Genomic DNA, 22,980 nt, shown 5'->3' with positions numbered 1-22,980 from the left:
ACGTAAGACGACCTTTCCTAAGACACAATGATGTAGATTAAAGGCAAAATATTAAGTCAATATTATCTCGTATTATCTAAACATGCTTAAAAGTCTCTATCTGCATGATCTAGATTACACTTAAAATCACACTAATCATTAAATTTGTATTCTTTAAAAACATTTTACATATGAATTCATTTTTTTTTTACTAAAGGGTATTTTAAAAATTACCTCTCCTACTCTCCCTATCCACCTTCCCCCCTTTCAGAAAGATTACATACTGACAGAGTTAGTAATTTTGAAGTGATTAAGTTTAGAATAGGATATTACAACATGCTTTATCAATATTGAAAACAAAATAATTCCTATAAGTTATTTGAAAACGACTCTCAAGTAAGTTGTTTGTTACTGTTAGTTAGTAAAGAGTGCAAAAGTAGGCAAGTAATGGTTCAAGCAAGAAGGATCACAGCAATTTGCAATATGTAGCAAACGAGAAAAGTTGTAAAGTTTGGCAGCAGTTTTGAGAAAAAAAATTTCATTCTGAGATTCATGGCATTATGCTGTTAATCTGCACAACTACATCTCAGAGCCTTAATCAGTCAATGTCAAACAGGCATTAATCAAGGACAGTCAGAAGTAATCACTACAGTGCATTAGACTAATGATAGAATCAGCCAGGCTTCATCACGGCAATACAAGAGACACTCAATCATTCCCATGATGCACCACAGTGATACCTTTTCTGCGAGATTGATCTCGCTGACATCTTTATCCAGGATTATTTCCTTAAGCTCGCGGATCTTCTGTTGACAGCCACTCAGGGATTTCTTACATTCAGACTCTGATTTCCTACATATCTCTAGATTTTCTCTAACACTGTTCTCACTGCTCTCTAGATCATTAATGGTGTACTCTGCGAGTTTGAGTTTCTCTTTCAGCTGTTTCTCTGCAGACTCAGCCTGGTACACCCTGTCTTGAAGTGCAATACACACTTGTCTCATTTCCTCTAATCTCGACTCGAACGAGTCAGTGTTTTCATCCAATATTTCCTCCTTGATGCTCAAACTCTCTTCGAGCTGAGATCTTAAATTCAATACCTCTTCTTGAGATTTCTTCAGATCATCCCTCAGAGCTACAATCTCTGCAGTACAGACTGTAATATCATGAGCTGGACTCATGTGAGCATCCTGGCTCATCTCTAGACTTTCGTATGAGTCTTCTGTAATCTCAGAGTCTGACTTATCATCAAGACCTGTATTTTCCACACTGACTTCTTCATTTAGATGGTTTCTAATCTCAAAGACATGAGTGCGCTCATTGGTGTTCCCAACATTGGATTGGTCATTTTGAGTCTGTGTGATTTCTGTTGTGTGAGTTTGCTCACTGTTGTTTCCGACACCGGATTGGTCATTGTGAGATTCTATGTTGTCTGAATGTTCAGATTGAGTAGTGAGTGCGTGTTGGTGAGAGTGCGAGTTTGGAGTGTGCGAGTCCTGGAAATATTGAGCATAAAATCTACCAAGTGATATTACTACAACCCACCACCAGGCTTGTTAATTACTTGACAAAAAATAAGGCACCAATATTACCCAAAAGATTCTACAGAAATAAAAAAAATTAAGCAAAGAAAAATCCTCTAAACGATCAAATTCAGATACAGAACTTAGAGAAATTTAAATAGACACTATGATTCGGAATAAATTTTCTAAAAAAGCTTAAAGTTTATCTAATCATAAACCATAGCCTGTAAAACTAGTCATCATTTTACTAGAATAAGACCTAGTTCCCTGCCCCTTCCTTACCTTTAAGGTCATGACCTCCTGGGCCTCTCTCTCCTCCAATGAGGGTGAGACGCTGACTGGGCGTTCCCTCAGGGTGGCATTCTCCTGCTGCAGACGAATGACCTTGGACTGAAGGTCCTGAACCGAGGACTCCAGGGATTCCACATACTGAAAGGTCAAGGACAAAATCATGTCAAGGTCACAGACTTTAAATAGATAAAAATAATATAAAAACAAACTAAGAACAAAATGTGTTTATCAGTATATACTGCACAAATTATTTCTTAATGAAAGAACAAAAGTAAAATCTTTAAATATGTGAAACAAGAGGCCCATGGGCCATATCTACACTACCTCAGGATGCTTACACAAAAGTTTTAGCTTATTTGGCCCAGTGGTTTTTGAGAAGATTTTAAAAGATTTTTCGTATATATTTCTATGTAAAACTTTGATTCCCCACTGTGGCCCCGTCCAACCCCCGGGGGTCATGATTTGAACAATTTAGAATCTACACTACCTCAGGATGCTTCCATATAAGTTTAAGCTTTTCTGGCCCAGTGGTTCTTGAGAAGAAGATTTTCAAAGATTTTTCCTATATATTTCTATGTAAAACTTTGATTCCCCATTGTGGCCCCGCCCTACCCCCTGGGTCATGATTTTAACAATTTAGAATCTACACTACCCCAGGATGCTTCCACATAAGTTTCAGCTTTTTTGGCCCAGTGATTCTTGAGAAGAAGTTTTTTTAATGATCCCATCCTATTTTTGTCTTTTCTTGATTATCTCCCCTTGTGAGAGAACTTGGCCCTTCATTTTAACAATTTAAATTCCCCTTCACCCAAGGATGCTTTGTACCAAGTTTGGTCAAAATTTGCCCAGTAGTTCTTGAGAAGAAGTTGAAAATGTGAAAAGTTTACAGACGGACAGACAGACAGCTAGATGGATGGACGGACGACGGACAAAATGTGATCAGAAAAGCTCACTTGAGCCTTCGGCTCAGGTGAGCTAAAAATAAACATTGTCCATTAACATAATTTGATGAATAACTTAATTAGAAACAAAATGTGACAAGTTTCTCACTAGCTTTGATTATAACATTCTGATAGAATTGTATATAAACAGTTTATATGAGGGGGGATAACTCACAGCATCGAATTCACTGCTGGATACAGTCTTTCGGGAGGCATGTTCTCCTCCATTCATTTCAGCAGGATCTTCAGGGATCGTCTCAAGAGCTCCTACATTCTGAAGGTAACAAAACAGTTCTATTACATGACCACCTAGTACATTTTTAGAAGAGACTCAATTAAAACAAACCAAGAGTGCACCTTATGAAAACTCTTTGATGGCTCTTACAACTTGTTCATAATAGACCTTTTTTCCTAGGTGATCTCAATTACAAATTTACTTAAGTGAGAGCTCGTTTGACTTACATTGAGAAGTAATACATTTAATAAAACTTAACTACTAACTCCTACCCCTGTCTTCCCCACATGTATCCAAAATACAAACTACAATCATATTTCAATTTCCCTAATGTAGTCTATAAACACAATAAAATCCAATGGTCAACTCAAACTGGATATCTTTTCTCACTATGCTAATCAATTCAAACTTTATAATAAATGGTAGCCTTAGATGTAAATGGGAAATGTTTCCATTAGGAAAAAGAATCACTTTATTTCCACTAGTATCAGTGTTATGCTCTAGTAAACTTCCAATGAACATGATGAATTCAGACAAGGTCATGGATTTACAAACAATTAAAAAAATACATCTCCTAGGGGGGATATGAAAAAGGCATTGGGTTATTAAAGGCATATGAAGCATATATATTATGTTCAAGGGAATAAATGTTTATGGGCATATCAGATGAGTTAAGATGCATTCCGACATTTTTTTCATGTCCACTGCAATTTACCAAACTCCCCTATAAATTAATCTGATAGAGTAATGTGATTTCACTTCCGCCATTAAAAGGAAATTGCCATTCAATTAATCCTGTCCACACTGTAATAATTTAAGAAAATTTTCAAATCACCACTTTAGCTCCATAATATTTTCTCATGACTGTCTGCAAACTGTCACATGAATAACGTAAACACTATTTGATACTGATGTCCACAGTCCAGCCAAACTTTGGTGTCACCTAGCTCACAAACATTTGCCGAAAACCTCATATAAAAACTGAAACAAAAACTTTCTTCCTTTTTTCGATCAGCTCGTCATTTCATAAACTTCAACAGAATTGAATGTGATACAGCCACACTCTCTCTCAAACATCACCAAACTTTGGGAGGACTGATTTTGTTTAGCTGTCTACAGATTTACTTAAGGAGGGGTAACAGTTTGTTGGGTAAATGCTTGTGTTTCTCCGTTTTCTGTGTCGTATACACACTTTATATTTGCCTGGTACACCTGTAATTAGTCTCTACTGATTAGATACCTTCTCTATTTTGTCCGTCATGTCATTGTTGACATTTATATTTTTTCCAATTATTCATTTAAAAATGTCTCAGAAATTAAAGAGAAAGAAATATGTAAATAATAGTAAATCTATGTATAAAGTAAACAATTTGGATCGTTTTCTGAGTCATGAGACTCACAAGGCTGTAGTGCTTACTGCATATACTGGCCTATAAGTCAGTTTTATTTTTTAAGTCGGACCAGGAGCTTTGGACCAAAGTTTGACTCCAAAAAAAAAAAGACCTATTAGATGAGTATATAGAATAATGTATACAGTGGACCTTCAGATATCCGGACGCCAGATATCCGGATGCTTCAGTATCCGGACGATTTTTCATCAGAACGAAATTTTCAAATGTTATTTTGTCTTGTTTAACTGGTGATTCAGATATCCGTATACTTCATATATCCGGACAAATTGACTGGGAACCAAAGCGTCCGGATAAATGAGGCTCCACTGTACTCATGCAGTTTCTGTGGTGAAGTCAGTCTTCAATGTCCCCTGAATGAGATACTAGTAAATCCCAGTGTAAGCCTATTACCCATATAAGAGGGTAGTCCACGACAATTAATAGATATAGATAATGTGCCGTAGTTGTCACTCAATTATATTAACACACAACTTCGAAAGTCCACTGTGAGTGGGACTTGAACAAGTGACCCTTGGCCACTGAGACATACTTTTTAATTCTATATTAAAGTTAAAAGTTTTGTCTTATTGTTCATTTATCTCTAACCCTATGACCAATTTTTTTCTAACACTTAGCGGTAAGTTCCAGGCACATCAATGTAAAAGTATCCTTCATGAAACACATGCAGTGTTTAAATTAAATCAGACAATAGGAAAAGAATAAAAAATATATTATTAATATTACAATTATGCTCATTTCAAAAATATATTTATCAATAACTTACAGATTTGCCTAAATTTTAGTCCAGTTCAGAGCACTTGCATAATGTCAATTCTCATGCAGTATGTGTCATACCCATATAGCAGTGTAGAATTATCTTATTGACTTCATTTAATATCAGACTGACTTTATAATTGTGTATATAAAATCTAGTTCCTAGGAACCTAGGAAGATAAGATACATTATGTGTACACAGTGGTTCTCAGACAATATCAACAGTGTTTGTGTCCAATCTGATGTTACATCAAAAGATGTGTCAGGTGATTTATGACACATTAAGATTGGAGAAATTATGTCAATTAAGGGATGTCACTCTTATTTCTGTAATGAAGTCACGTTTTCAAAATTAACCTCACACTCAAACATTTCAATCATATTTAAACTACACAACATACCTGCAGACATGAAATATTATCAAAATTAAGACCACATTAAATTTAACAAAATCAAACTAAAACACCAATCAGCTCAAAAAGCAAAATTCCTCAAATTAACAAAGCTTTCTGTGTATTAACCTATAAATCTATCAGTAATAATATTGAATTTAATCTGTAAATGGAAATAAACAATAACACATACCTGTGTCTAAATTTCAAAGCATTTATCCCACAACTTTACACCTTAAGATACTGAATCACAATAAAGGTACAAATATCAGGAAACGATCTGTGAAGTTACGACCATGCCTCCCAGCTAATGGCACCTCAGGGATATAAGGCCTTAATAACATGATCAGAAATATTTTGATTTTTTTTGTTTGGAGAAAAAGACTTATCTATATAGGTAATCATTAACTGTGGGCACATTACACAATGGTACTATTTGATTCACGCCGTTACAAGATCAATCTTTGAGTGACAGGTCGTTAATCGTCCAAAGTCAAACGAGATCTCTCGGGTGTGAGCAAAATCGACACAAAATATTTTTTTTTTAGAAATCTGTTACACATTTAGACTTACTCACGGTTTACTGAGGTAAAAAATATCCGCAAATCACCAAACAATGATTCATTCTCAAGTTATAAGCGAATTCCATTTTCCGGCACAGCTGACAGATTTTTATGTCTATATAATTTCTTAATGTCAAATACACAACCACTAAAACTTATAGAATAATACACAGGCAATTGCACATTGTATATTCATAAGGATTCCTGAACTACTGAAGTGTTACCGGAGCAATTGTGTGCGTAAAAAAGACGATTAATTTATACAATATCTTTTATCAAATTAAACAGAAGCAATATAAATACACAGCTAGTGTGGAGAGCAGATAATGGGGTATTTATCTAACAGCTTTTTGGTTTCCTTTAACAAAGGGAATTGGATATATAATTAAAAAGAGCAATTTAAATTATTTTAAAGGCACACTCCATTCTGGTTGTTTTAGAGATATACTGTTATGTTTTCTTGGTTGAAATATTGATTTTTACATGTGAAAAAATATCATCAAGGGTTATATCAACGAATATTGCCTCCAAAAATTATAGATGGGTGGGGTGGAGGGGGTTGGGGGTTGGGTTATGAAGGCAGCACTAACTTAGTTGTATGCTTATGGTTTATAAAAGAACAGTGGAAGAAGAGAACAGCAAGGAATACATGTATATATTCATAGAAAATTTTAGTTTTACTAAATTAAAGTCAAAAACCTAGATTTAATTGAAGCAACTATAAGCTAAGTTGATGTTCTCTCTCTCTCATGTCAAAACATAACTGCAGATAATTAGGTAAATGTGATGTGACTCTAAGTTCCAAGTTTAAGTCAAAACATACAGGTGTATATGACATGGATGTCTTTCTCTCTCTCCTTTCCAAGTATAACACATCTATGTATGACATGACTCAAACTGATTGTCATATGCTTTATGATTTCCTTAATATTTCTCCAATATCATACATCAAGACATGTCTTTTGTGTATGTATTGGATCTGTGGTGAGAATCAATAGAAGCTGATGTTTACATGAGATCAATATATCAGTGTTACTGTTTGTTGTGATGGAGGGGAAACAGTGGTCAGATTCAGTTTATCTACTGTTTATCTATACTGAACCACACACAACATATGGTTCACCTTAAAACATAATCAAAAACCTCCAAACTTTTTCCTGTACAATATGACTCCATGGGCATGACTCACATAAATGTACAAATCACAACTCTTAGCACCCCCCACCCACCTCCTCCCCTAACACACATCTTATACACAGACAGAAAACAGAGCATGAGATATTGTGTAAGAATTCCTTCTGAGGTCACACAGATCTTAGCTGTCACCATTACATAACAACAGCATGTCTACTAGCTTAGAAAGTCTCTACATACACGATACACACATGTTCAGTTAGCTTGAAGACAAAAGTTTACACACAGGGTCTTTCCCATTATACTTGGAGTATGTTAAGTTGATCAAGTGCACTAGACTGTTTATAAACATTACAAAATAAGATAGAAAGCTTTTAAATAACCCAGCTATCAATTCAAACACACACCTTGACCTCCCCCACTCAGGTGAAAACAGTTACCTGTATCTACCTGTATCAGTTAAAATCCCCATTCATAAATAAAATCCAGGTAATTCTACACACATGTATACAGTATCCTGAGATTACTCCAATCTCTCTATCCTTTATTCATCCCTTAGTTGTTCTGTCACTCTCCTGATACACACAGAACAGCTGTCTACACACAGACTGATCTCTACAGTTTATCTTCAGTGTGCTAAGGGGCCTCACAATGCCTCGGGGAGAAATGTCTGTGGTAATCACCCAGTTATAACCAAATAATCTAACACATCAGGGCTCCATGCATGTCTGTCTGACTAACATAATGCCACAATCAAACAATTATTCTCAGGTGTATGCAGGTCTTAGTTGTTCGATGATTCTCATATACTATGTATACAAAGGACCTCTGTCCATTATTATGGCATTCTCTTTCTTTACCGTTTCCTTTTGTGAAATTAAATCGTCACTTCTCCTGAGCAGATGTTGGAGTGGTAAAGCTGATGAACAAGTCTGAATAATTGATTATGATGCTGGTCATTTTCTCCAGAGTTTATCATTAACTCACTATGACAATTCTTTATAACCATGCTGACTATCAACAAAGATGTAGCTATTTTATCTATATTTTATGCAATGCATGTGTCTGTGCTCAGCATATAAATGGCAGGATCTGTTCTTTGTTCAGAGGGAAGTCAATTAAAACCAACTTTTGGAATGTCAGAGGAATTCCTCTGAGTGCTAGCCAGTATAATTACATTACAACTGTAACCCAGCCTTATATTGATTTCTTGACACATATCTTGATGAGTGGCTCAGTAAAAAAAATGGATTGTTACAAAAGAAGAATCATAACTCAAACTTGGCCGGTATAGCAATTAATAATTACAATTCATCTTAGAAAAAAAATGTTATAAATTTTATTAACTAGATAATATTCCTCATAATTTTTTATTTGACCTACTTCTGAAAAACTTTAACCTTGGTCATTACTTTTGAATGGTTAGGGCTACAGTGTATAGCTTTCATATTTCATAAGTGTATTCCTTGCTACAAGACCTTTGTTTGGGTACCAACATTTTTATTTCTTGACCTTGAAGTTTTGATGAGCATTTGAGAAACCTTAACCTTTGCCATGAGCTGCCATGATGTATCATGCTGCATCAAAGTTTCATAAACACATCTTGTTTTTGCAAGTTATAAATGCATATCATATCCAGCTTCTAGGAGCATAATATTCCATGAAAAAATAGTTTTTTTTTTTAATTCTAAAGGTCAATAGCTCTCAGTCTTTAAGTTATGCTCAAAGTGCCATCTCTTCACTGAATAGTGGTCCCAATAGTGTCCTTTCTCTGCTCTGTTTCTACTGGGTGATCTAGTCATTCCTCTGTCATTACCAAAATGACAAGATGACAAGCTTGGCTGGTTTCAGCGGACTAAGTGGGTACACCAAGTCTCCTCTATCAGTCTACAGATCCCCAGGTTTGAGGTGTATGTAGTACACATTATATAAGGAATGATGGGTACTTGTACCAAGTCAGCAACCTTAATTCAATTTCCCAGATAGTCCATTAAATTTCCAACTTTACTACATACTACAGGTACTTATGTATCTAGTTGTCAATTAACTGATGAGAGAAGCAGAAAGCAATTCTATAGATCTATATCAGCATCTTAAAAATGTTGTACTCAGACTGTGCTTGGTGAATATTTTACCATTTCAAACTTTGCAGTTCTAAGACAAGGGCAACAACTCTTATCCACTTATTACTCATTACCTGTGTCTCTTGAGTAAATGTTGCTAAAAATCCCTCCAAAAAGACCAAACCCTATGGTAAAATGTAACATACTTCCAACAAGTATCTATTAACTCCTCAGACTATTATGTATGGTACTTACATCAGTCTAATATCCTAGCTGTGATCTGGACTATCTGGATTAACACAAAATATATATCTATTACTATATTATTTACATCTTTCTTGTACTCCATGACCTGGAATTCCTGGATAGAGACATCAATACTTACATCAATCTAATATCCCCGCTTTAATCTGGGCTATCTGGATTATATCTGGATTAACACACCTATCCGGTACTTACATCCGTCTCATACTCCATGACCTGGAATTCCAGCGTCTCCACGAGATCCCTGGATTCATCCAACTTCTCCCTCAGATCACTGCAATCCAAATCCAGCTGCTTCACCTACATCAAACATAAAGTCATCCGCAATTAATCTGATGCGAGTCCCTCTCTAGACAAGATCTGTTACTTCTGATGTTTAATTTATAGAATTTCATCTTACCTTTTCTGTCAACTTGATATTCTTCTCCTGAATTTCACTGTTTTTGGTTTCAACAGCCATCAGTCTCTACAATAGTACACAGAGATGTTAACTTACATGCAAATCAGTAGAGAGAGGTGTATTAATTTATTTACATGTAGATCAGTGTGGTATAGTCTATCAATATTTCCCTCTCCTCTTTTTGGAATTTCATAAAATAGAGTCCATGATGTCCTACAGATTTCATGATAAGTTATGGAAATTTTCAAGGTGCAGGAGGCATTCAAGTAAATAAATGGCAGGGGTTTTCCTACCATTTTTTGACCGGGTCCGGGGTCCGCAGAATTGGGAAAATTGACGCGAAATATGGTCAAATTGGGAAAATTTTAAAAAGAAAAATTTTCTTATTTCCCCAAATAAATGAAATTGAAGGGGCCAAAAGCTCCTGTCTATGTACAACAGAATAAACAACACTGTAGATAGATATACAGAGTAATTGATAAATTATTGGATAATAAAAAACTTGTTGTCTTATATGCCTGTAATTCTATGACTCACTGGTGTAAAAAAAAAAATTAGTTCACATAATATATTTCAATTGGGTAATGAAAACTTCAAAAGAAAAATATTTATATTTATTCATGACTGCATGATGTGAAGAAAAGTTTCAGAGGAAATAATATTTTTTAATTGGATAATGGAAAATTTCTGAAAAAAATATTATTCTAATATTATTATACACCAATGATCATTGTGAGCATATTTTTTAATGAATAATAAAAAATTACAGGGAGAAAAAAAATTGACAAATTTTTAATTTTATTCACTTTACATTCATGTCTGGAGTAAAAAACAAAAAAAAATTGTGGAAATAATATGTTGGGAATAAGTTGTTTTCCAGTGATTTTATTATGTATAGTAACAAATATTAATGAAACTATTTCTCAGAATAGGCCCATTTTAATGAGAAAGTTAAAAAAAGTCGAATGACAGATTTTGTGCGTTTAGGCAAATTAGTCTAACCCTTGCTATTTTTAGATGATACAAGGACTGCACATTGATTGACAACTTTTGTAATAACTGCAATCCTTTTTTATTTTCTCTATAGAATTCAGGTAACTTTAATGACTCAAAAGTGATTAAATAACTAATCACTAAACATAGTTGGTGATTTACCAGATGTGTTGCATCACTTATTTTTATAGCTCGATGATACGATCAATTTTGATCATGTCATGATTTACAGACGTCCTGCAAGGAAGCAATTTAAACAAATATTTTATTTCTTTCTGAACTCTCAATTTTTTTTCATGGATACATAATTGGGAAAAAAAGATTCACAATTGGGAAATTATGGCTGATTTTATGACTGGGAATGGGTCCGGTAAACGGACCCAAAAATAAGCTAGGAAAACCCCTGAATGGCCTTTGATTTCAGCTAATCATGCAGTCAGTAATATTAAAATCATCTTATCAAGCAGTCATTAAATCTGAAATAAACCAATCATGAAGACATAAATGGGCAACAGCCAATCATGCAGTCAGTTACTAACATCTGACATCAACCAATCACACAGTGAGTTTTACACTTACATTTGATTTCATCCAATCATGCGGTCAGTTACACACCTTTGTTTGAGTTTCATGCAGTCATATCGATTCAAATGATTGTCCATGCAAATATCTAAAATAAATATCAAGCAAATAAAATTCGCTGTAAATTTTTTCTGTAGTACTGCATCAAAAATTGCTGATCAAAAATTGTACACATTAGCATCAGCTGTTTAATAATGTGCAACCAGAAGATGAAGCAATTTTTGCAACTGTAGAAAATTCATAAGCTTGAAAAAATTACAAAATTAGTTAAAGTGTTAATCTTATTGAGAAAAACAGGTCAAAATTGTTATGACAAATCAGCACTTATAAATCTACAGTAATACACAATTATTACAAAGTGTCAGGGATGGTCAATTTGGGGCAAGGGTAATTTAAAATATATTTTTAAGTCACAGTGAATGTAAATCACTTTTTCTTTAAGCATCAATTTATTATAAGTTTGTTTGATATACATGTAATTTACTGTATTTATATAACTTGGATAACATTATATATCAGGAACTGACCATTTCTGTATTTTAAGGTTATAAATACCAATTCTTGTCTTATCTATGGACTATGTAAGATAGCAATGGTTTATTTCTGAGGTTTTGTACAGAGGAGAATAATTACCTTGCTTGTGTCTGCCAATTCTTTTGTCAGTTTCTCTATCTGGCATTGTGACTGAAAAAGGTTTGTTTCCAAGTCCACCCTCAGCTGTCAATTTCAAAGCAGAGATATTTAAAAGATGTTCAGATTAATTATTGATTAAACACTTATCAAATTTTCTCAATCAAATTAGAAGCAGATGTATAAAAAAGATGTTCATAATGTTGATGACAACACAACTTTCTCATTGAAATCAGAATTTTGATCTAAGACAGAATCTTTATCTGGGCTAATGAAAGGACATAAAGTGTCTGATGACTAGATAATCAAAGTGAATTAACTTCTCATATTTCAGCACATATAAAATGGATTCCCAAGACTACATTTAAGGACCCTCTCTACACAAGTTAAAAATTTTTTGGGACATTGAGAAAAATATATCATTATAAAGGCATTAAAATTGAGCTTATTTATCCAATTTTCACTGTATGGTGCGTGGCATTTACTCCCAGGAAAAATGTTCAAAGACAACACAGTATCAGTGAATTCAGAAAAGAAATCACTATTAATTACTTCAGTAGAGAAAATACATGTTAATAACATGTTTAGTTAATTTATCTTGGCCTTTTAAAATGTGAAAAATACTTGAATTAATTACAAATTGAGGAATATATTGTAATTTTCTATTTTTTACAATTTAGATCTAGGGGCAGATCACTCTAACTGCAGAAAAATACCTTACAATCAGAACTCTTTAGTGTGCAGTGTAGAGAAGGTTCTTAATTAACTAGACAAAACAGTGAGGGATGCAGTTTGTAATTGACTAAAGAAATGACCTTCACCTTGAGTTCTCTTTGAGGGTCAAGGTTAGTTCCACACTGTGAGGTCAATATGGCATGAAGTCTTTGGAGTTCTAAGTGTTCCTTCATCAGCTTCTGGTAATTTTTCTCTATCTCTGATCGAGACAGCTAAAAAATAATATAAAATAAAAATGTCATTCAACTGAAAGGGTAACAGCTAGATAACAAATATTTGCAATTATATTTTACAACAATGAACCATTTTTTTGGCTATAAAGCCATCAATAACATTGGCATTGGAAGCAAATTGAGAGGGGGGCTGAGAAAAAAAGATCAAACCTACATAGCACATTGACAAGCAAAAAAATATATATCAAAAACAAGAGTGATAACTCTTCTATAGTCAGACTGATAAGAGAGATAACTCTTCTGTAATCAGACTTACAAGAGAGATAACTCTTCTGTAGTCAGACAAGAGAGATAACTCTTTTGTAGTCAGACAAGAGAGATAACTCTTCTGTAGTCACACTGACAAGAGAGATAACTCTTCTGTTGTCTGACTGACAAGATAGATAACTCTTCTGTAGTCAGACAAGAGAGAAAACTCTTCTGTAGTCACACTGACAAGAGAGATAACTCTTCTGTAGTCACACTGACAAGAGAGATAACTCTTCTGTTGTCTGACTGACAAGATAGATAACTCTTCTGTAGTCAGACTGACAAGAGAGATAACTCTTCTGTAGTCACACAGAAAAGAGAGATAACTCTTCTGTAGTCACACTGACAAGAGAGATAACTCTTCTGTTGTCTGACTGACAAGATAGATAACTCTTCTGTAGTCAGACTGACAAGAGAGATAACTCTTCTGTAGTCACACAGAAAAGAGAGATAACTCTTCTGTAGTCAGACAGACAAGACAGATAACTCTTCCGTAGTCAGACAGACAAGACAGATAACTCTTCTGTAGTCAGACAGACAAGACAGATAACTCTTCTGTAGTCAGACAAGAGAGATAACTCCTCTGTAGTCAGAAAGACAAGAGAGATAACTCTTCTGTAGTCAGAAAGACAAGAGAGATAACTCTTCTGTAGTCAGACTGACAAGAGAGATAACAACTCTTCTGACTGACAAGCGACAGGGTTCGACACTAATGGTGGACCGGCGGCCCGAGTCCACCAAAAAATTGGAAGGTCCACCAAATGTTCTGGACTAGGTGGACCGTCGGTCCACTTAAAATTTAAACACCGTATTAAAAAAAAAACAGTGAAATTCCAGGTTTTTTCTTAAATCCGTAACTCAAAATTATTAATTCCTCCATATCTGTATTTTACAAAAAAATATTATATATGTAAATAATGTTTTAGGTAATCAGGGGCACCTAGCAACTCGATATATTTTACATGTTAAATTGATAACTCCAACATTAAAACAATAATATTGAGATGCAAGAACATTCAATGTGGACCTTGAATAAGAAGCATGAAAAATCCGTGCCAAATTAGCCAGTCTCTCTTCTGTTTACGTAATGCATAGAGAGGTGTGAAAATCACTTCACGCCTGAACGCACACAGTTGGAGATAATTAGATTTGATTGACAGCTGCATTTATGCATTTTTTTTTTAATAGATGTTCAAATAGGCGTAATTTACATTTTATAACTAATCTGCAGTTTCATTTTTTTCTTGATTTATATTATATCTTTACTTATTTAAATAAATAATAAATTTAGAAAAATAATTGATTAATAGTTTAATACACATACATGTTTCTATCTCAGTTTTGCATCGTAGTTAAAAAAAAAAAGATCTAGCCATAAATACATAAAAAATTCACTTGTTTAATATTTGAATAAATTAATTAATAATTGGAATTTTAAATTTAATCTACTTTTGGAAACAAAATAAATGCAGGTTTTACGTTTTCACCATTGTAACTTAATGATAATAATTTTAAAAAAAAAATTTTCTGGTTTGTAGATTAGTACGTACGTTTTGGTTTTTTTTAAAGTTCAACTATATTTCTGACAAAAAAAATTCTGACTAGTCCCTAATTGATTTGATTCTGTTAACTGGTTAGATTTATGCTTTATAAGTCTGACTGGAATCGGCATGCATTAAAGTTAGCTTTAATTAATGCCTCATGTAATGATTCATTCATTAATTCAAACATTTATAAAGGTCCACCAGATATTGAGAAGGTCCACCAATAATTTTTGACAAGTAGACCTGCGGTCCACCAAGGTAAAAAAGTTAGTGTCGAACCCTGAGCGAGATAACTCCTCTCACCTCTTCACAGAGTTCTTCATCAGACAGGGTGCCGGTGGACAGAGAGAGAGAAATGTCAGAGCTGAGCGATGTGTCGTCTTCATCATACCCATAAAATGTTTCCTTTACACCCTGTAATTAATCAGAGTCAAGTCCTTAACTTACATTATTAGGAGGGTACTGAAAATCAAAAATCCAAAATTTTGTTATCCGAAAAAAACAATAAATCATATATTGTTACTGCATAAATGTATCAAAATTCCAATAATTCTTAATTATTAACCAGAAGTCTCGAGTCTGGAGCTCTGCTGGTTTGTACTTATAACAAAGGATGAGAAAAGCAGCCATTGCCATCAGATCAACCCTGTAGGAGGAGTAGCGTTTTAAAGGTATTTCACAGAAATTTCTATTTTTAGTAACCATAGCAACACCATTCATCAAAATCAAAAATCAATGCACTTAATTTTGTATCTTAATGTAGTCTACTTGTATGCCAAGTTATATTAAAATCAGACCAAAACTGTAGGAGGAGTAGCATTTTAAAAAATTGTTTACAGACAGACGGACAGCTAGACACCAGACAGACAGCTAGACAGATGGACGGGGGACATCTTACTATCACATAAGTTCCTCTGGTCTCTGAACAGTAGAGCTAAAAATCATAAAATAAAACATTTTATGTACTTTTTTTCAAAACATGCTTTGACTTTACAGGAACATACTATGCCCATGCATGCTTTAGAAAAGCTTTTGGATAATGTTTCTACCTTCTCATGAGGCCTTAAAGATTTTTTCTTCCTTTTCCTGTGCTGTACCAACTCTATCCTTCTGTCTTTCTCCTGTAAAAAGAGATAATCATTGAAATGGAATCCCACCTGACTCTACATGTATTTCATGACTTGGTCCAGAGAGCCAGCAGTACTATCTCAATAAGTATTATTTAGAGAACGAGACGGGTTCTGTATTGTAGATACAAACTTGGGGGTGGACGAGTGCGTAGCACAAGTCTCCACCCCCAAATTTGTATCTATGATACAGAACCTGTCGAGTTCTCTAAATGATTTGTGACACAATCAATCAAAAATAGCTCCTCCCACTTTATAACTGTGCAGCATCTAAACTTCCACCAGAGTTTTGGAGATGAGGCCCCGACGGGGAGTACGCATCTGCAGTATATATATTTCCGTGGAAAACCTTAGATTTGGTCAGATTAGTTTTGATAATTTAACGGGGTAGATGTAATGGAGTAATTTCAGTCTTAATGGATAAAGTGGAGGATTTAACCGTAATTATTGTGATCTATCATAGAGGGAGATTGATTATAATATATTTCAGGGGTCTTAAAATCCTATTTTAACTAGATTTACAAAAAAACAGGATTTACAGAAAATTCTTCAATGGACTTTGGTGTTACTGATTTTTTTTTTTTAATTGAATTGCTACATTAAAAACAAAGTGAAAGACACGTGTGGCTGTCGTAAGCGGAAAGGATTTTTAAAAATAAAAATGCAAAAAATGGACTTGAATGATTTTGCACGAGGAGAGGGGATGTTTTCGGTTATTGCGAATTTTCCTTTTCATTTGGATCTAAATTACGTGTAGATTCTGTGTGGAATACGTTTTTAAAAAGTGATTGAGAAATTTTGACATTTTACATTCTCAGGATTAATACCGGGTATTTCTCCAAAATTTATAATAGAACATCAGCTTTTACTATTTGTACGTGCTTTTGCTAAATTGAATCAGATTTATTTTTAGACCGTGCTGTATTTAAGATACAGAATAGTTGGCTAATGCAAGACAGTATACAGGGCTAATATAGAACGGAACGTAGCTCCACCCACCATAGTCCCGTTCTGTATTGCTAAATTACAGAACAGTAAACTTCAAAGAAAAACACCGCTATTGTGTCATAAGTGTTCATTATTAAGGTAAACCTTCATATAAATCCATACCTCCCACTTTAAACAAATGCAGATGTTTTACATGTACCAGTATCTAGCATCAACATATACATGTATATAAGACCACTAGGTGCTGTTAATTTTTTTTAGAAAATATTTTCTCTTTGTTGTGAGAAGAAATTGAAATGAACCATTAATGTAAGTTACATTGTATATCCTTAGTTTATCACAAGTCCCTGTAGTTTTTTGCCAAAGTAAAATATTTGTATATCTCTCAATACCGGTATTTTCCCAAAATTTTCTGAGCATTCAGAGCACTTAATTAATGGTATGTTTATGATCTTTTATTTATGCGGTGAATTTAATACTCAGTAACTCTCATTAATGGATATACAACTGTAAAATTCCTCTTACATTATTTAGGGACTATGACAAGTAAAACTTATAATCTCTGTAGCCAATCATTGAAAACAAAAAGTAACGTTCATGACAATAAAACAACAATAATGTCCACCTGGCAGGACATTTTTATTTAATTCAGTAATTACTTTTAAAATCTTGTTGTATACATCAGAAAAATTATATACTGCATGTATATTACAGTATATATACTGAGAAAAATAAGTTTAGCAAATGTTTTTCCATAGGTATAATTTTAAAAATATTTTTCGAATGTTTTATATATTTTGTTTCTACATAAGATTACTATAGAAAAAGGTAACAAAAGACACACTTCATTTTTTACCTTGACGTGCAGAAACCGCGTCGTCCGACGTTATGAAAATTCAAAAATATTCAAAAGGGTTTGCTCGAACGGACATGGTCCTGAAAGAATTTTTACTTGAAATGCCCTTTGAGCACGCTTGTAAAAGAAAACCGGTGAAAAATTGCAAAAACCTCGAATTGGAAAACGTTTTGACTTAAGCTTAAGATGTTTCATGATCCCGGGGCCTGGACTTTTCAAAAATAAATGTTGAACGACTATAGAGATGCTAACGCCAGTTGCTCAAACAGAAATGTCGCTGAACACTTTCTTATGCAAGATCCTTTCACTCTTACAACGTCGAGACATAACCGTTTCATGGCTACTTCTAAAGTTGCAGAGGAATTATGCCATGCAACTGGACTAAGGTTATGTGGACTAAGTGTTAAAAAAACCCAGCTAGGTTTGCAAATCTTCAAGCTCAAAATCTCTCACAGCAGTACTACTAACTCAATGTCATTGACAGTCCTGCCTTGCATGAGCAATGCCCGCACAACACGCAGTCTGTCTTTCATCAGGATGATGTTAAGATCTTTGATTGGCCAGATTTGTCACCCTTTGAACACGTTTGAGACATTCTTGGTCGTCGATTAAGACAGCGACATAACGTCAACAACGTAGTAGAACTAACCCTTGCCCTGCAGCAGGAGTTGAATCAGATCACCATGCTTGAGATCAGAACCTAATAAGGAGCATGAGACACCATTGTGTTGTTGCTATTGTTGTTATTGCTGCAATTGGAGACCTTACACATGTTGAAACTGAATTTGGCTTTTCAAACCAGTATCTGTGATCAGTTTCATGATATTTCTTAAAAACAGCACACAATTGTGGATAAAATTTGCCTTATTTTGTTATGTGATAACAAGCTCATATCACAATTTAATTGAAAGTGCTGTGTCTTTTTTTTTTTTTTTTACTTTGTTTTATCCTTGTTTTATAATAAATAAACTAATTTTGCTCAGTATATATCTTCCTTATTTTTTCTGGTTCAAATGATTATATCTCATGTGTACAGTGCAGAATACACCTATATGTTTACGTTTCATTGCACATCCAAGTGTATTTTGAATAAATTTAATGTCTGACTTCACAACCTGTTGTTACCTAATATGCACACCAAAAACTAGGTCATTGAGGTAGCCAACATCCAACAAACATGGGTAATAGTGCCTCTCCTCAAGAGCACATTGCTATGTGTGAGTCCCATGATTAACCTATTGACGTTATATGTGAGGACTGTGATAAAGTCATTTGTGAAGATTGTGCGAAATCAAATCATAGAGATCATAACTGGAAAACTTCAATCACGACAACCACTCAAAGGAGGAGAGGTCTGCTTAGATTTCTGAGGAAGATTAAGGAAGAAGATCTGCCTGGGATTGAAGAGAAGCTAGAAAAGACATCAAAACAGATCAACGAAAATAAAGAACTGTGTGACTGAAATGAAAAGGCTACAGAGGCATGTTGATGAAATAATGGTCAGGCTGACAGAAATCAAAAAATGTTATGAACAAACAATAAGAGACAATTTGGTAAAAAAGAATGATCAACTGAACCATGAGAAATCTGAGTTAGAAAAGAAGAGGAGAAGAATCATTGACACAGTGGAAAATATGGAGGAGAACAACAGCATCATGTCAGATTACAGCTTGATTGACAACTAAGGAAAATGCTGTCTGGATTGGAGGTCCACGAGTTGACAAACTGTGAACATTCAGTGAGGTTCATTAGAGGTGAAATTATTAATGACTTACTGAAGTCTTTGATTGGAAAAACTATTGATTTATATGATATTGGTGTGACTCAAATAAACTCATATCAATATGGAGATAAATCAATAAATATGTTGGAGGCTCTCAGTGAAGAACAATGTTACATCAGAGAAAATCAATCTAAATATACAGAAAAAGTCAATCAGCAAGGGAAAAAAATACAACAATTTATTGGTAGTATTATTTGTACAGACATGTGTGTGACTGATACTGGTGATGTCTATTTCAATGAAGGTAGAAACAATTCCATCAGCTGTCTGTCACCATCAGGATCTGTCTCTACAGTCATCAGCACAGATCCACTTGAACCATGGGGAATCTGTCAGTCAGTGGACGGTGGACTATTGGTCTCCCTGAGAGAAAGGGAATCATATCTTTACAAATTAGAGTCACACAGCAGACGTCTGGTGAGACACATCACAGTGACTGGTGATGTCATCCATGAGTATGAGTACCAGAAGGACGGTCACACCAGACTGTTTACATGGCCAATCAGAGTTATACAGAACAGTAACAGTGATATCTGTGTTGTGAACGCTACAAGTGACTTTATAGGTGAACTAGTGATTATTTCTCCCTCTGGTCGTATGAAGTCTGTCTACCGTGGACAGAACCTGACAAACCACTTTCATCCAGTCGATGTAGTGTGCGACTCCCTCTGTAACATCCTTATTACTGACATATTAAACAATCAGATCCATCTACTGAGTCCTGATGGGGAGTTCCTGAAGTTCTTACTGACAGAGAATGAAGAGAACGGTCCATACACACTGTCCCTCTACAAGACTACACTGTGGGTGGGATACTGGGAGGGACTTGTCAAAGTGTTTAAGTATAGAAATGTCAATAGAAAATATATTACTTGAAATTAGAATATTATTTATTTGAAATTACGTCTTCCAAAAATCACCAAACTGTAAATCCATACAATTACAGTCAGTGATTGTACATGTATGTACTGCATATCTTTTTTTTTTTCCTTTGCTAGATATCTACTTGGATAATTACACTTGTAGAGATCAAATTACTGTACAAAAATGATACCACTGACATATGTTTTGATATCAAACTTACATTAACAGATATATTAACTAAGCTTATATACATGTATAAACCAATGTTTTAATACAAAACCTCCATGTATGTTTATACATGTATGGTGTTATGTCTGATTTAATGAATTAATTACCGTTGAAATATTAACCTGTGATCAAAATCCAAACTTTTTCAAAATCATAGTAATATTTTCCCAGTTGTATAGGGACACATTCAAATTACTGATACAGGTCCATTCAATGCAAGTGAATAGTAGGGTAAGTCCTACCTTGAACAAACTTCCATGATCAATTCATAAAGAATGCACACTACCAGACCAGCTTTAGAACTGAAAGCTGAACACTTCTCATAAATAGGCACTGTCAGACGGGTATATAAACCGTTCGCGTTCGTTACATTGATTGCACACTCGAAACCCGTGGCCGACATGTAGTACGCCTATCGTGGTCTTAGATTTTTTGCGTTTATTTCTTGTTTTAATGTGCATTTTCTGTTTGTAAATAATGTATTGATCTAAATTTTCCATGATACTTTTGTCCTGTTTCTGAAAAAATGCGAAAAATTTTATAATTTCTTCGATATTGAGTAGCACGCTTTGTAAGATGTACATCTACACTCGTCGGATCTCTATAGTGAAATAAATTGAACTGACTAGCGATCTGCTCCTTATATACGAGTTGTAGGGAGAGCGTTGAAGAACGGGAAATATGGCGGACTATGCCTATTTACGAGTAGTGTTCAGCTTGAATGTCCAAGTTAAAGGTTTGGAATCCTATCCATTCCTTAGCATCTGTATTCTTTAGCCTAACTGTATATATATAGCATTTGTAGGGATAAGTTCCATAATCTGTTCATAGTGTGTTTATTTGAGCAACACAGAGTACATGTACTATCTGTTTTATTGTACTTCACCAAGAATCTGCACATGTAACGCAATTCAGTATCAAAATAAAATGTCAATTCAAAGAATATGCAAGATTTTTTTTCTAAAGTGAGTTTTTATGGCACTGGGTAATTTTATATCAAGTGAAAAAATATCTGTATCTGAATTTTACATCACACATGCAAGCAGTATGAAAGTAAATTAAATCTCCATGATGGATATAGAAAAGAATTGATGGCATATATCCCATTTAATTGACAGCAATTAGGGAAGAAGTACAATTAGCCCACAATGAAGAATAAACTAAGGAGACTAAATATGTACCTGAATTTCACTATCTTCCATTGGAGCAGTTAACATTTTCTAGACATCAAACAATTTTCAATTTCTGTGAAACTCAGTGAATAAATGTCCACATGTGCTTGACACAAGGGAAGTAACAAATTAACAGAGCAGTGCTCTAGTGCATAAATTGAATGTTACTTCCTTGAAACAAGGAATAATTTCTGTTATGCATCGATTCAATGAGTAACAGTTTAAAATTGTAGATAAATTGTGTTAAAAAATGGTCAAGGTCTTAGATTTCCCACAAATATTTCTCTCAAGAACCATACAGCTTCTTTTTAAAGTACTTCAGTTAATAGTATTCCACTTCAAGGTCATTTAGTGGAAAAAAAAAATCATCTATTTTGAGATAAAAAGATTACTAGATTTCAAATCCGAGTCAATGGAATTTTTTATTGTAATCAAAAACCAATAATTCAAATGCATCTGTGATTTAAAGGCAGGAATTTAATAAAATTTATAGAATTTTGAGTATACAGATAACACAATTCGATATTACCATATCAAAAATTAAATATGAGGGCCGTTCAAAAATTACGCGGACTTGTTGCACAGAAAAATTACTTGTCAATGACGACATAATGGGGCAAAATGTCACACATAATATAAAAGAATCTTTACTTATATGGTCTTCAAAATTTCATATCAAAATGTTGTAAATTGCAGAGCTGCCAACATTCTTGTCAAAGTTGTCAAAGCTTAATAATTTCTCCTGGTCACCACACCAAATGATCCTCTTACCTGTACATTGAGTTTGTCTCTCACCTATACAATGGGTTTGAGTGTCTCACCTGTACACTGACTTTGTCTCTCACCTGTACACTGAATTTGTTTGTCTTACCTGTACACTGAGTTTGAGTCTCTCACCAGTACACTGAATTTGTTTGTCTTACCTGTACACTGAGTCTGAGTCTCTCACCTGTACACTGTGTTTGAGTGTCTGACCTGTACACTGAGTTTGAGTCTCTCACCTGTACACTGAGTTTAAGTCACTTACCTGTACACTGAGTTTGAGTGTCTTACCTGTACACTGAGTTTGAGTGTCTTACCTGTACA

General features: G+C 34.3%; 1 protein-coding gene across 13 annotated transcripts in view; it reads right to left on the bottom strand.

The window, feature by feature from the left end:
• The window catches only part of LOC134276809 (rootletin-like), a 153,772-nt gene that overhangs the window by 121,099 nt on the left and 9,693 nt on the right, over window positions 1-22,980 (bottom strand). For 11 of the 13 annotated variants that reach the window (XM_062759091.1, XM_062759092.1, XM_062759093.1 and 8 more), the window contains 9 exons: window positions 15,966-16,037; window positions 15,220-15,330; window positions 12,977-13,102; window positions 12,159-12,242; window positions 9,951-10,016; window positions 9,746-9,850; window positions 2,910-3,008; window positions 1,785-1,931; window positions 720-1,475 (listed from right to left, as the gene is read on the bottom strand). In XM_062759091.1, coding sequence (XP_062615075.1) covers window positions 720-1,475; window positions 1,785-1,931; window positions 2,910-3,008; window positions 9,746-9,850; window positions 9,951-10,016; window positions 12,159-12,242; window positions 12,977-13,102; window positions 15,220-15,330; window positions 15,966-16,037 — 1,566 coding nt within the window. Of the gene's footprint in view, window positions 1-719; window positions 1,476-1,784; window positions 1,932-2,909; window positions 3,009-7,663; window positions 7,683-9,617; window positions 9,643-9,745; window positions 9,851-9,950; window positions 10,017-12,158; window positions 12,243-12,976; window positions 13,103-15,219; window positions 15,331-15,965; window positions 16,038-22,980 lie in introns of those variants that run through there. The other 2 variants (XM_062759103.1, XM_062759104.1) reach the window with 2 other exon arrangements.

Source organism: Saccostrea cucullata, unplaced genomic scaffold, assembly GCF_032062105.1.
Source record: "Saccostrea cucullata isolate Sc308-1 unplaced genomic scaffold, CSIRO_AGI_Scuc_v1 ctg476, whole genome shotgun sequence".
Taxonomy (NCBI): Eukaryota; Metazoa; Mollusca; class Bivalvia; order Ostreida; family Ostreidae; genus Saccostrea; species Saccostrea cuccullata.
The sequence above is the reverse complement of the archived record's forward strand: the minus strand, read 5'-3'. Positions and strand labels throughout refer to the sequence as shown.